The 14,810-nt window shown below is 37.0% G+C and overlaps 1 protein-coding gene across 3 annotated transcripts in view; it reads left to right on the top strand.

Moving 5' to 3' along the window:
* The window catches only part of LOC150093361 (beta-galactoside alpha-2,6-sialyltransferase 2-like), a 134,541-nt gene that overhangs the window by 33,560 nt on the left and 86,171 nt on the right, over positions 1-14,810 (top strand). For all 3 annotated transcript variants that reach the window (XM_090413931.1, XM_090413933.1, XM_090413934.1), the window contains exon 2: positions 1,820-2,513. In XM_090413931.1, the coding sequence (XP_090270057.1) occupies positions 1,871-2,513 (643 nt within the window). In that variant the 5' untranslated portion in view covers positions 1,820-1,870. The remainder of the gene's footprint in view (positions 1-1,819; positions 2,514-14,810) is intronic.

Here is a 14,810-nt window from a genome sequence, read left to right as displayed (position 1 = left end):
TTCAGTCTCTCCTTCCTTACTCTCCCATTCTTTCACATTGCTTCTTACTTGCTCAGATTCATTCTCTGCACTCATTACTCTCCCTTCCAGCCTCTCCAAATGACTCATACCAAAACCATTTAAATGCTGTCCATCACTCTTATACAGTTCAATACTTCCTTCAAACTCATTCCTCACTGATTATTGTGAATTTCCTGCAGTGAGTCTTTGAGCTCTGATTTGAGCATGTTATGTATGTAAAAATTATAGAAATAATTTTTACATACATAACATGCATAGAAAACAGAAAAGATAATTTTTTTTTTTTCCCTGCATGCCACTCTCATTTATTTTGATTCATTATTCTCATTCTTAAAAAGTGTCCTTGTTGTTGATGTATGCAGAATGTGAGAAAATTCCTAATTTGTAAGTTTTTGAGTAATTAATATTGTGTTATTTATATTAAAGGGATAAAAATCCTATGTTGCTATATAGCCAGTAAGTGAAACTCAAGATCGAGAACTACGATCTATGAGTTTCAATGCTGAAAAACTATCGGCGAAGGCAATTCGAAGCAAAGGTGGAGCAAGCTCTCTCACTATTCTTGATATTCTCTCATAATGTAAAACACAGCTCCTAGGAGATGTAATACTGTCATTACATTATGAGGAGAGGTCACTACCCAGACCAGTTTCAACCTTTTTTGAGGTCTCATCAGTGAGTAGGTAGACCTGGAAGATATCAGAGTTTAGTGAAAAGTACTTACATACCTTCACTATACGAATGCCATAAAGGTGTACTTATATTTTGTAATTAAAATGAAAAGCCAAATGGCTAGTTTTCTGGCAACTTAATAGATATTAAAGGGATAAAAATCCTATGTTGTTATATAGCCAGTAAGTGAAACTCAAGATCGAGAACTACGATCTATGAGTTTCAATGCCGAAAAACTATCAGCGAAGGCAATTTGAAGCAAAAGTGGAGCAAGATCCCTCACTATTCTTGATATTCTCTCATAATGTAAAACACAGCTCCTAGGAGATGTAATACTGTCGTTACATTATGAGGAGAGGTCACTACCCAGACCGGTTTCAACCTTTTTTGAGGTCTCATCAGTGAGTAGGTAGACCTGGAAGATATCAAAGTTTAGTGAAAAGAACTTACATACCTTCACTATACGAATTGCCTTCGCCGATAGTTTTTCGGCATTGAAACTCATAGATCGTAGTTCTCAATCTTGAGTTTCACTTACTGGCTCTATAACAACATAGGATTTTTATCCCTTTAATATCTATTAAGTTGCCAGAAAACTAGCCATTTGGCTTTTCATTTTAATTACAAAATATCAGTACACCTTTATGGCATTCGTATAGTGAAGGTATGTAAGTTCTTTTCACTAAGCTTTGATATCTTCCAGGTCTACCTACTCACTGATGAGACCTCAAAAAAGGTTGAAACCGGTCTGGGTAGTGACCTCTCCTCATAATGTAATGACAGTATTACATCTCCTAGGAGCTGTGTTTTACATTATGAGAGAATATCAAGAATAGTGTGGGAGCTTGCTCCACCTTTGCTTCGAATTGCCCTCGCCAATAGTTTTTCGGCATTGAAACTCATAGATTGTAGTTCTCGATCTTGAGTTTCACTTACTGGCTATATAACAACATAGGATTTTTATCCCTTTAATATCTATTAAGTTGCCAGAAAACTAGCCGTTTGGCTTTTCATTTTAATTGTGTTATTTAATTAGAAAAATTACAATATCTTTTTTTATTTGCTAGGCAGTTGTTATCTAATGATAAAAATTGCAACTGTAATGTTATTTTCTTTCTTTATTTAGGTTAGTCCTGTTTTTTTGTTTAAAAGTTAGGTGTCTACTTCAAAATTAGTAATGACCATGAAAATACCTGTGATAGCCATTAGTATCTGGATGTTTATTTCTATGACTGTATTAGGTGTTGTTGGATATACCTATGTCCTGTGGAGTCAATATTGGAGAACTACTGCTGAAAGAAAACAAGCGATGTACATGAGGAGCACTAAATTAAAGAAGGATGCATCTTTCTATCCTAGTTTCCTATCTGGCCATCCTATTCCTGGTGCTATGCATGTTTCTAATGGTGAAGCACCAGTTGCAACTGGCAATCATCATAATTTAAGTGAAGTGCCTACAGACAAGTTGATGAGCAAAATCAATACTTACAAAAATCAGCTAATGATTCAGCTCAGGAAATCCCAGCTTGTTGCTGGAAATGTTATCTTCCACAAAGAAAAAGGTGAAACAAATCACTATAAAGTTAATTTTAAAGGACAGAGAGCAGTTGCCTATAAAAATGCAATGGAATTAACTTGTGATGTCAAAAGATCTATAAGAATTGAAATGCTCAATAAAGAGACACAACCCTTTAAGAAATTAGGATATGGAAAGTATTTTCCTGAAAAATCTTTCTTTGAATCTTTTGGTCCATTTAATTCTTGTGCCATTGTATCTAGTGCAGGATCCATGCATAAATCCAAACTAGGAAAAGAAATAGGTAAGCATTTATTAATATTTTTTCCCCTTATATTGCAGAACTTGTTCAGTTTTGGTAAGAACATAACTTTAGATTGTATTGTATGTTTTAGAGTGGTTTTATATTTAGAGTATGTTTGAGTGTTTTAAAGCATCTTTCACTTAGGGACAATTTTATTAAAAATCTGGACTTTATAAGGCCTGTGTAGCTCAGTGGAAGTGGTGCTTGCATCTTCTGAACTAGACTGCCCAAAGATAGACTAAAGTCCAAGTCTAGTCGCTGACTGGTGGAACTTTTTCTAAGCCTTTCTTTGACCAGTTCCCGAGTTAGTCATCTCTGGCATGGGCAAGTGAATTTTTTCTCCTGGAAGCATAATAAAGCTTAATAGTATAACTAACACCAAGACATGAAAAATTACACTGATTAAAGTAACTAATATTTTGCTGGTTTTCTACTCAGCATCATTAGAGCACTGCACCAGGGCCGCCCTTTTCCCCTTATTTTTCGTATAGTTTATGCCAATTTTGCCACCCCCAAAAAACTTGCTGCCCCATGCAAATGCACGTCTTGTACCGTCGGTAGAGCACAATGATAACTGTGACAGGAACACAGTACTAAACCAAGTAGTTGCAAAAACAGTTTAAATTGTAACTGACACTTAATGTCCTTACATAGTGCTCTCTGTGGATCAGATAACTACAATGTTAATTCAGAGAAATCTGGCTATTAGGTCTTAAAATAATAGTTTCCCAGATCTTTGGAAAAATTAATGCAACCATACTTGTTGAGGTTGGAAGAGTGCTTTATAGCTGATTCTAAGAATAGCTTCTCAGACCTGTAAAGACTTCTATATAATATAGATGTTTTTCTCCATGTGATCCTATGTGAAGGAGTATCCAGAGCATGGTTTGCCAATCCCAACTTGCCATAACAGATGATCTTGGGTGTAATTTTTATGTTCTTCAAGGTATTTACTGTGTTTACTGATCTACCAATCTGCCCAAAGTAGACTAACTTGTCACAAGGAACTTTATACACCCCCGAATGTTCAAGAGGATTAGGAGAATGTATAAAAGTAGCTAGTTGAATGAAAGGTTTAAAAGTGGTATGGAGATCATATCTGCAAAGAACTATGGTTATTTATTTTGATATATACTTTTAACATTCATCTTCCACCTTTAAGTAGAAGATGAACGTCATCACCTGGTCTAAGACCACTGCCCCCCCCCCCCCCCCCTTTATTGAAGAAGACCTGAAGTGGCTTGAGAAAGTTCCATGTTTGGTCTCTAGAGCAAGGTTCCAGATTATGTAAAAAAAAATAAATGAAAAATATAAAAAATATATATATAAATTTATAAAAATAGAAAAAAAAATCCTTAGCACACCTGTGGTGCAAAATGTACTATAGGTTTACAAGATAACCTTTCGTGGGTGGGATGGGAATAACATAAAAATAAAAACATATGGAATGGGAATGGTTTTGTTGTGATCCTGTGTGTCAGGTTGCATGTAATATTTTATCTATTTTATGTGAAGCCTTTGGCTAAAAAAGCTGTTGCAAAGGTCCCTAAGCTTAGTTTTAAGGGCTGTGTCATTTGAACAAATAACCCTGGCACAGTGAGTGAGAGTTCTGAGGATGCCACACTGTTGGGAATGGTGGCATGATTGTCTATGTACATACCTACCAGTATTAGTGGGTTTTCTGTAGATAGAGAAGGATGATGAGCTATTAGGAAGTCGTGTCACTAGTGTATCTAAAAAGGGGAGACTAGTGTTACTTTCTTTTTCTATGGTGAAGTTTATTTTAGGATGTTGGCTGTTAAGATGTGCCAAAAATATATTTAATTTGTCAGGACCATGAGGCCATACAGCAAACACATCATCAACATAGCCCAGCCAAACTGGTGGTTTTTATGTGGCTGTGTTGAGAATGGTTTTCGAAATGCTTCATATTATAGATGACTAATGTTTTGCTTCTTACGTATTTTGTTATTTATTATTATTATTATTGAAAACTATTTGTTAAATAATTGTAGCATCAGTGGATTTATCATAACAAAGTTACCTTTGTTATTGTAAAGTCTTGACTTGGGAAGTAGTAGCCAACCATGTAAATTTTCAGTTAAAAAAAAAGATGTGAAACTACAGAGCTACTGTTTGTGACAAACATAGGAAGTGGCTTGGAGCAATGCAATGGTGTAAGAAACTGCAAAGAAAGAATGTTAGCCATGCAGGGGAATGTTCAGGGGTATTACTGTTCAACATTATGAGAGAAGGTCACTACCCAGACCAGTTTCAACCTTTATAATACAGTAATACAGCTCCTAGGAGCTAAGTTCACATTATGGGTAAATACCAAGAATAGTGATTGAAGCTTGCTCCACCCTTACTATGAGTTGCCTCAGTTTGCACTACCAAATGGGTCAGGTGTTGCACTATCCAGGTATATTTGCTTACGCTTGGAATCGCCAAACTTTATATAGTTTCTATATTCGGCATGAAACTCTTTGAGTTTCTTATTCGGCTAAGAAACAATATGGGATATAATATCCCTTAACTTAAATAAGTTCATGTCGCCGAATTGAAGCCTTTGGCTCTTCATATAATTAGTAAAGATAATACCATTGTTGTCAACCCAATTTTAGATCCTAGTTCTCTTCAGCTTTTCCAACAACTTAACCACCTGACACACACAGATAGGCTGATAATTTGATGCTTGAGTTCTATCAACTCCCTTATGAAGCAGCACAATCTTGCCCTCCTTCCACTCCTTTGGAACTCAACCCAGTGCAAGACTCATATTAAAAATAATATGTCAAGGCAGATGTCAGCTCCCTGGTGCATTCCTTCAGAAGACATGGTGATATATTATCAAATGAGATAATCAAATCCAAGAATCTCAATCCTCTTGTGCCCTCTATTACATACTGTCTAAGGTAGTTGTCCCTCAAAAACTCAAGAAACTCATTTTCTTTACTTCCAGTGGCTATCTTATCATCCCAGTGTTACATCCTGAACGAAGAACTTTTAAGAAGAAACAATCATTCAGGATTTAACAAGAAAAAAAAATCAGCTGAGAGAAGAACTTGTACTCGAGCAGAAGGAATAAAATATTAACTGTAAATAGAGATAGAATTACCTCTTTATGTAGAATTGTAAGACTTAATGTCAACCATCCAAAGTCATGTAAAGAACTTTGTGTATAAATTATTGTTATATTAAGGCATTCTGTATACAGTGAATGGGTAAGTAAGTTGTAAACAATAATCCAAAGGTCATGTGAGAGCCATCCAGTTACGCATAAGCTTTGAGGCAAAGGCATTTGCAAGGAAAGCGACGCTTGTTCGCTTTTCCCGAAAGACGCTAGGCGAGAGGATAAGTGTCGTGGGAAAGAACATAGCAGAGAGAGAGAGAGAGAGGGCACCAAGGGTGCACAATAAAAGGGGTTTGCTCCCCTTTCTCAAGGCTTTTTTTGCTGTGTTCCTGGTTCCTGATTTCTTGGACGTTGGGTCTCTCTCTCTCGCCTCCTGATGGATTCCGGATCACCCTTGGATGTTATGTGTTGGTACCCATAGTTCCAGAGTCCTGGCTAGCTATCTCTTCAGAGCAGAATAGCTGACTGCGACCAAAGATCTGGCAATGCTGATGAGAACAAGCGGCAACGGTGCGAGATCCGAGCGGGCATATCACCAGCCGTTCAGAAAGGCCAGATCGTGCGACCGCCATAAGTGACCATGTGGGCGAAAGCCAAAGGAAGGATTCAAACTGTATTAGCTGTGAACAGAATGGACGAACCTGGTAACCTTGTCAAGAGATGGTAATGTACAGAAATTTGTTGTATATTATCCAGTTAGTTAAGAGGAAAGAAAATTGTAATGTAATGATCAAGCATGGACAGTATTAGAGAACTTTAAGTGACTTTTCCTTTGTTTGCAGTCAAATCATTTGTACCTATTACAACTACCAACTGTTTTGCTCGCTAATTTCTCATATCTAATGCCTCAATCACTCTACTCATTCTACCTCCAGTAAAGCATACTTTGTGTATCCTCTTGTTCAGCACACCTTTATCACACCATACAATGCCACTTGCAGGGCTTTAGCTACCCTTTTATACCAACATTATTTGTTTTCATAATTTTCACTCTTCCATATATATTTCAAATTCTCTTAATTTCATTCTGCATCTATTTCATCTGTTGCCTCATCTTAACCAACTCAACTTTAGAATCTTGCACACATTTTTGTTGTCAGTCATTCTTTTGAATGTTTGGACTTTCTAACCTTGTGTCACACTTTCACTCTCATTTATTCTCTCAATTTTGTTGCCAGCCATACATGCTTGTTTGCAGTCAACACTGCTTGCCATCTTTATCTTTAACTGCACTTTGTTGTTTAACTTCCACCACATTCACATCACTTTTATCTTTCTTACCATGGATTGTTAAGTTTCTCAGTTTGCTCGTTCTCTTTTTCAAAACTTTTTTAACATTTTTTTCTCTGCTCTTTTACACTGTCCTTTTCTATCAGATGACCACTCATCCTCCTTGCAGCATTCTCACTATTAACACTTTCAGTTATCAACATATTAGCACTCATTAAGTCCTCATTCAGCTCACACTTTGCACTCACCCTCCTTCCATCTGCCTTAAATATCCCCAATTTATCTATATAATCAAACAAGTACATATAGCACATTTCACAAAATGACTGAAATCGAAATTGAATTCCTGCATGGACAAAGCTGCCACCATCTTTCCTTCACTGGTTACTATACTGAGCTCTAATTTCAACAAATTCGTAAATAAACTTAAATAAAAAATCCCACACACTAATAACTCTGCAAGCACACAACCTTTACAGCAACTCTTTCTCATGAACATACAATTATATACTATTAATTATTTCAAAAAACTTATCTGAAACGGAAGCTCTTTTTACACCTCTACTTCTCTCATGATATAAGCAAAAAAAAATTTTTTTTTCCATCGTAATCATCCATCTTATCACTACCCCCCTCTTGTAAAGTGAACAATATTACTTTTTTGGTACTGTAACCTTTGCAAGACTTATGTCAAGTGTATCAAAAGCTGTAGTTCCTGGCTGGAATATTCCCTTAAAATGCACAGTAATATGTCAAATTGAGTCCAATTGCCTTGTTAATATTGAGATCACTTAATTGCTCACAGTCTGTCAGTCCTTCCTCTGTCATTCCCTCCTTACTCAAGCTCTGTGTGTGATGTCATACTTATGGGAATGAAATGGCATGATGACTTAATCATTAAATATTTCATTTGTATCCTCACATTGTTACCAGTATATTATTTTTATTAATATTATCGTTCTATAATCATTCTTCTACTGCCACATATCAAAATAACTCTGGTCTGATTTGATTTTTTTTTTTAATATATAAAATGTGCACCTCATAAAATATTGTAAACCCATAGTACATAATCACCATCGTTATGCTAAGGGGTAAATTATGTGGAAACAGGAACCATTTTCAAGCATTTGAGGTCTCTGCAGGAAAGTGGTCTCATACCAAGCATGTAAAGATAGTGACAAATATCCATACCATAGGATTCAAAGAACCTACATTCTGTTTGTTGAAGAGCTCAGACATTATTCAATTGATCAACCATGCTGAAACTTACTGACATTGTTTTTACTGTTTTGCTTTCTTTGCCAATTGAGTTGCTTTCTTGACCTGCTCCCCCATTGTAAATGATTATTACCTCTCACTTAATATCTCTCCATAATGTCCTTTCTTTTTCCAAATTGCGTGATTAATCTCATCCCACCATCTTCAGTTTTCACTTACTTTATTTAATCTCCTTACTTTTGAAACACATCAAAGGTTGTTGATATAAAATAATTCTTGAATGGTAACCAAGCGGTATTGATTTCCTTTTCATGTAACTCTTCATTCCATGCTGTTGCTCTGAGCTGTCTCCTGAGCTTGCATAGTCATTGGCTTAGTTCCACATGCACATCATTTCCCTTATTTCTCATCAGAAGCTTTTATGTGGCTGGCTTAGCTGCCACCCAATTGATGAGGTAATGAATCTGTCTACTGATTCATTACCTCATTCAAATATGACATCCCTTGATGCATTGATTAAGACACGAAATTCTTGTATCCTTTCCATTATATACTGATTAATGTATGCCCACATTTTCCTTGCTAGTATACTATCATTCCAATGCATATTATGATCTCATGTTTTTTACCTTGCATCTTGTTGCTTCAAAATCACAGTTGCTGTTTTCCCTTTGTATCTCTACCTTATGTAGGCAAAGTTCCTCTGATCAACAACAGTACTTCCTGTCCCTGTTCTTAGAATCAACAGAAGCCTTGAAACATACTCCAATTTGGAATACATATTCTTCATTCACTTTCATGTTGCACTTTAATGGAATAACTTACAGCACAAAGTTGATTCATTTTGAATGTATATATTACAACACAGACTGATAAGCAAATAATTAATTTATTGACTTATTGCTGATATTTCACTGGTATTCTAACCAGCATCTTCAGAGCACAAAAAACAGTTTGTCACAGAAGAAAAGATGCAACAAGAAAAGACGTGAGACGACAGCAACCTGATGTAACAGTGAGACTAGTTAGAACAATTGCAGCTACAACACAAAGACTAAAGTCCTAATTAGGTACCCGCTATGTTAAAAAAAAAAAAAAAGCGAGAATTAACAGGTATTAGTTATGTCTTAAGATGACTGTCTCTCAAATCTTAGGCAAATTTATGCAGCCATACTTGTTGAGGTTTTGAGTATGTTTCAAGACTTCTGTTGATTCTAAGAACAATTTCTCTGATTTGTTAAAAGCTTCTGTGAAAAAAAATAAAGTACTGCACAGAAGCTTTTACAAGTCAGAGAGATTGTTCTTAGAATCAACAGAAGCCTTGAACATACTCTAAACCTCAACAAGTATGGCTGCATAAATTTGCCTAAGATTTGAGAGACAGTCATCTTAAGACATAACTAATACCTGTTATCTCTTGCATTTTTTTTTTTAACATAGAGGGTGCCTAATTAGGACTTTAGTCTTTGTGTTGTAGCTGTGTTGTTGCATCTTTTCTTCTGTGACAAACTGTTTTTTGTGTTCTGAAGATGCTGGTTAGAATACCAGTAAAATATCAGCAATAAGTCGATAAATCAATTATTTACTAATATATACCATCAAAATTAATCAACTTGTATGACGAACACATAACCCTTTCTACACGCTTACCACACAAAGAAATAATTAAACAAGTTTAATTGATTTCAATATTTCATCTCAGTCACAGACAGAGACATATCAGGAATATGATGTTAAAATTGTAATAACACACACAAAAATACACAAGAAACAATAAGTGAAAGAAATAGAATAAATGAAGACTCAAGTCTTATGAGGGGATGCCATCTATGGGTTCTGTTGGCTAGCCTTAGATGTTGGATAGGAGGCTTTAGAATTAAAGTTTCCCAAATTTTGGGAATTTAATACAACCATATTTATTAAGATTAGACTGGGGAAAAATTTGGGAAACTTTAATTCTTACACCTCCCACCCATCTAAGGCTAGCAACAACACCCATAGATGGCATCCCTCATAGGACTTTGGTCTTTATTGATTCTGTCTTATTTCTTCCTCTTATTGTTTCTTGTGTATTTTTTCCGTGTGTTATTACAATTTTAACATTGTATTGCCAATGTCTCTGTGACTGAGATGAAATATTGAAATTGATTAAACCTGTTGTTTAATTATTTCTCTTTGTACTATGAGCTATTCCTTCCAGAGGCATCATGAATGTAAACCAGCACTCAAGCCTAAATATCCATTTTCTTCTTCACTTTTTATCCTTCACACCTCCTTATCTATATAGGAATAAAACTTGTTGACCAAGGCAGATGATGTTATATCATCTGCATTGTGACTTGACTTCTGTCTCTATTCACAATCTTCCCTCCTACTGGCCACATAGCTGAAGAGATTCTCTCATGTTCCAATTTTTCTCTCCTTAACTATACTAGTCACCAACCTAATCTTAACCACACATTCCTCATGCAACTTTTCTCTGCCTCTCTTTTTTATAGGCATTCCATAACCGGCTTTCTCATCTTCCTATTGTCATCCATTTCACTCCAGATGCTTTTTCTTCATATGAAGTATAATAATCTGCTATTACTTTCAAACAACTTCTTCTTAACAATTTCCCATGTACTACTGCCTTCTCTTTCCCCAAATTCTTTCATCCATTTATTGCCCCAAGATGGTTTATTAGTCTATTATGGTTTATTAGTCTATTATGGTTTCTTGCCTTGTAATTCCACACAAATTCCTTCTGCTTTAGTATTTCAGCATGCTATTCATCATCAGGACTACATGACTACTCTCATCAGCTAAGGAAAACATGGCATATCAGTCACAATCATATTATTATTATTATTATTATTATTATTATTATTAAACAAGACTTCATGGAATCAGAGACTCATCACATATCCTTTTATCTCTACACATCTCATCATACCATGTCTTAAACACATTCAAACTCCTTGCGGACACCACACTCTCAGGCAAGGCATTCCAATCACTCACAACTCTGCACGAAAAAAACCTGCCTCTCACTCCCCTACTCACACCCTCTTTATACAGTTTCCAGGGATGACCTCTGGTTCTCCCCTGATCTCCCACTATTCTCTGTAGAACTTCTCCACCATTGATCCTATAACAACCCCTTACCAACTTGTAGGTCTCTATCATATCTCCCCTCTTCCTTCTCTCCACTAGACTCTGCAAATTACATCTTCTCAATCTTTCCTCATACTCAACATTCCAGAAGTCAGAAACTACCTTAGTCAGTCGCCTTTGGACCCTTTCCAACATCTCTTCATCCTTCTGAAAACCAGGTGACCAAATCTGGGCACAATAGTCCATGTGTGGCCTAATCAAAGCCTTATACAATGGAACAAGAATCTCCCTACTTCTACACATCAGTGTCCTCCACATCATTCCCAGAAGTCTTTGTGTTATCTTCACAATTTTGGCGATGTGTCCCCTAAATTTTAGATCCTTATCCACTATCACCCCCAGATCTCTTATTTCCTCTACTTCCAACAATATATTCTCACCAAGCATAAATTCTGCATCCCATCTTTGTTTTCCAAATTTTAAAACTTTACATTTTGCAACATTGAACTCACATCCCCATTTGCTTGCCCAATCACTCAATTTATTCAAGTCTTCTTGCAAGGCCACAACATCTTCACTACTCTTTATGGTTCATCCCATCTTTGCATCATCTGCAAACAACTGAATATCTCGATCCAAATCTTCGCCAAAGTTATTAATATACAATTTAAATAGTAATGGCCCTAAAACAGACCCCTGAGGCACTACACTAGTGACTTTCCTTTTCCTGGATATTGCACCCCCATACACAACTTGTTGATACCTATCAGATAGCCAGTCTCCAATCCAATGCACTAATATAATATCCAACTCCATCTGCTCTAGTTTGACTGTCAACTTATTATGTGATTCTCTATCAAAAGCTTTTGCGAAATCGAAGTATATTACTGTGTATCCTTGTCCTCTGTCCAACGAAGCAGTCACTTTATTGTAATAAGTAAGTAGATTACTAAAACATGACCTCCCTTTAGCAAATCCATGCTGTCCATCAAAGATTATACCATTGTTGTCAACCCAACTCTGGATGCTAGTTCTCACAAGCTTCTCCAACTTAACCACAACATCTGACACACAGATAGGCCTGTAGTTTGATGCTTAAGTTCGATCACCTCCTTTATGAAGTGGCACAATCTTGCCCTCCTTCCACTCTTTAGGAACTTGACCAAGTGCAAGACTCATATTAAAAAAATATGTCAAGGCAGGTGTCAACTCTCTGGCACATTCCTTCAGAATATGCGGTGATATATTATCGAGTCCCACAGCCTTATTTACATCTAGTTTACTCAACTCCCCAAACACCTCTTGCTCACTTACAATCAGTCTCTCCTCCCCATCATCAACTGCTCTTAATCTCTCCATGAAGTCACATTCACAAGATCGAAAGATCTTTATGAACTGCTCATTAAGTATCTCCACCACACATTCTGCAACAGCTGTCTTTATACCATTTTCTCCAATCAATGTTATCCTTCCATAATCATTCTTTCTTTTGCTGGCTACATATCGAAAAAACTCCCTAGGATTCTTTTTTGGCTTCATTAGCTAACTGCTGTTCATACCTCTCTTTAGCTACTCTCACCAACCAAGTAACCCTCTTTCCCTGGTCTTTGTAGACCTCATGAAATTGGTTACTTCCACTTCTCTTATGCTGCCTTCATAATGCCCTTTTTCTCTGTATTGCATGCTTAATCTCTTTATTCATCCATCTCACACCTACCTTATTTAACCTTCTCACCAATGGTATACATTTAGACATTGCATCTATTAAATAGTTTTTGAAAATCCCCCAAGCTGCATTGATCTCTTTTCCAGCTAACTCCTCATTCCATGCTACACCCGCAAGCTGTCTCCTGAGCTCTTCATAATCACCCCCCCTTGTAGTTCCACATATACTCTTTTTTCACAGGGGTCCTTGCACTGCTGGCAACCACCCAGGTAATCACCTCATGGTCACTTTCACCAATTGGTGGATGATTTGACACCTCATTGATAATTACATCCTCCGATGAGATGACCAAATCCAAGACTCTTAATCCTCGTGTGCCCTCTGTTACATACTGTCTGAGGTAGTTATCCCTCAAAAACTCAAGAAACTCATTTTCTTTACTTCCAGTTGCTATCTCTTCATTCCAGTCTATATTGCCATAATTAAAATCACCCATAATGATCACCTTTTTCTTATTTGCTTGGCTTATTTGACTATATTTCACTATCACCACCATCCACATTACCAGGTCTATAACAACATCCCACCAAGTATTTCATTCTATTCACCTCTATCTCACACCATACTGCCTCAAAACCACTGGCTCTCTTTCCCTCTTGCATCTCTAACTTGTATGGACATAACTCTTTCTCTATCATCAATAGCACTCCCCCTCCCTTTTTACCCCTTCTATCCTCACGAAACACATCATACCTTTCCATCTCTATTCCTGTCAGGATGTCGTCCTCATCTAACCATGTCTCACTTATTCCGACAATCTCTTCGTGCACAGATGCAATTAGTGCAACCATTTCAGCTGCCTTGTTTCTTATACTTCTAGCATTGGTATACAAACACAACAACTCATTTCTGGATCTACAGCTAGTTCCACTGATTCCACTCACTCGATGTGATCTCTCCATGCTGGACTGGGGCCATTTCCCTTTCTGCTTCTTCATTTTAGAACCCTTTGCAATTCCATCTGTTTCCTCTTGATCCCTGGTCATCCCATTACTTTCCTGCCTACACATGCTCTCACCTCCTCTTAGAGCATCCGCTTTTTTCACGCTGTGTACCCCTGTCCACCCTGAGCCTTCCCATTTCCCTGCTCCTCTTGCACACCCATTCTCTCATTTTCTATACTCATACCACTCACTTCCCCGTTCATTTCCACTTCTTCAATCTCTCCTGTCTTACTCTCCAGCTCTTCCACTTCACTCCTCTCTTGATCTCATTCATTCTCTCTATTCACTTCTCTACTTTCCAGCAACAGTCTCTCCAAGCAACTTACACCATAACCACTCAAATGCAGTCCATCGCTCCCATACAGCTCACTTCGTCCCTCAAACTCATTCCACACATTAAAACTGTACTCCCATCTCCTCACACATTTCAGCCAGAATATCATTCATAATTCTTGCTCTCCGCCTCATTTCACCACAATCATACCTAGGCAACACACCGACTACTCTTCCTGTCACACTATTCTCTTTTATCTTTCCAAGCAGTCTTCTGCCATTCATTTTGACATGCTCTTTGTTCTCTCTCAAATCATTTGTACCAATTAATACAATTAACTCTTTTGCTCACTCCCGCCTCATATTAAATGCCTCAATCACTCTACTCATTTTACCGCCTGGAAAACATACCTTGTGCATTTTATCCTCTAGCACACCTTTAATAATGGAGTCACCATATAACGCTACTCGCTCATCTTTCGTTAACTCTTTCATGATTTATTTTAATAGTTTTGACCTGAATTCTCTTAATTTCATTCCGCATCCATTTCATTTCTTGCTTCATCCAATCCAGTTCACCTTTCAAACCTCGCACCACATTCTCTCTATCATTAAATCTTTCTAACTTTCTAACTCTCGACCCCTCTCTTCTCACTTTCCCTCTCATTCTCATT

This window comes from Typopeltis vanoorti, chromosome 24 (genome assembly GCF_054136105.1).
Source record: "Typopeltis vanoorti isolate ZY-2024b chromosome 24, IOZ_Tvanoo_1.0, whole genome shotgun sequence".
Taxonomy (NCBI): domain Eukaryota; kingdom Metazoa; phylum Arthropoda; class Arachnida; order Uropygi; family Thelyphonidae; genus Typopeltis; species Typopeltis vanoorti.
This window is presented reverse-complemented; position numbering and strand designations above follow the sequence as displayed.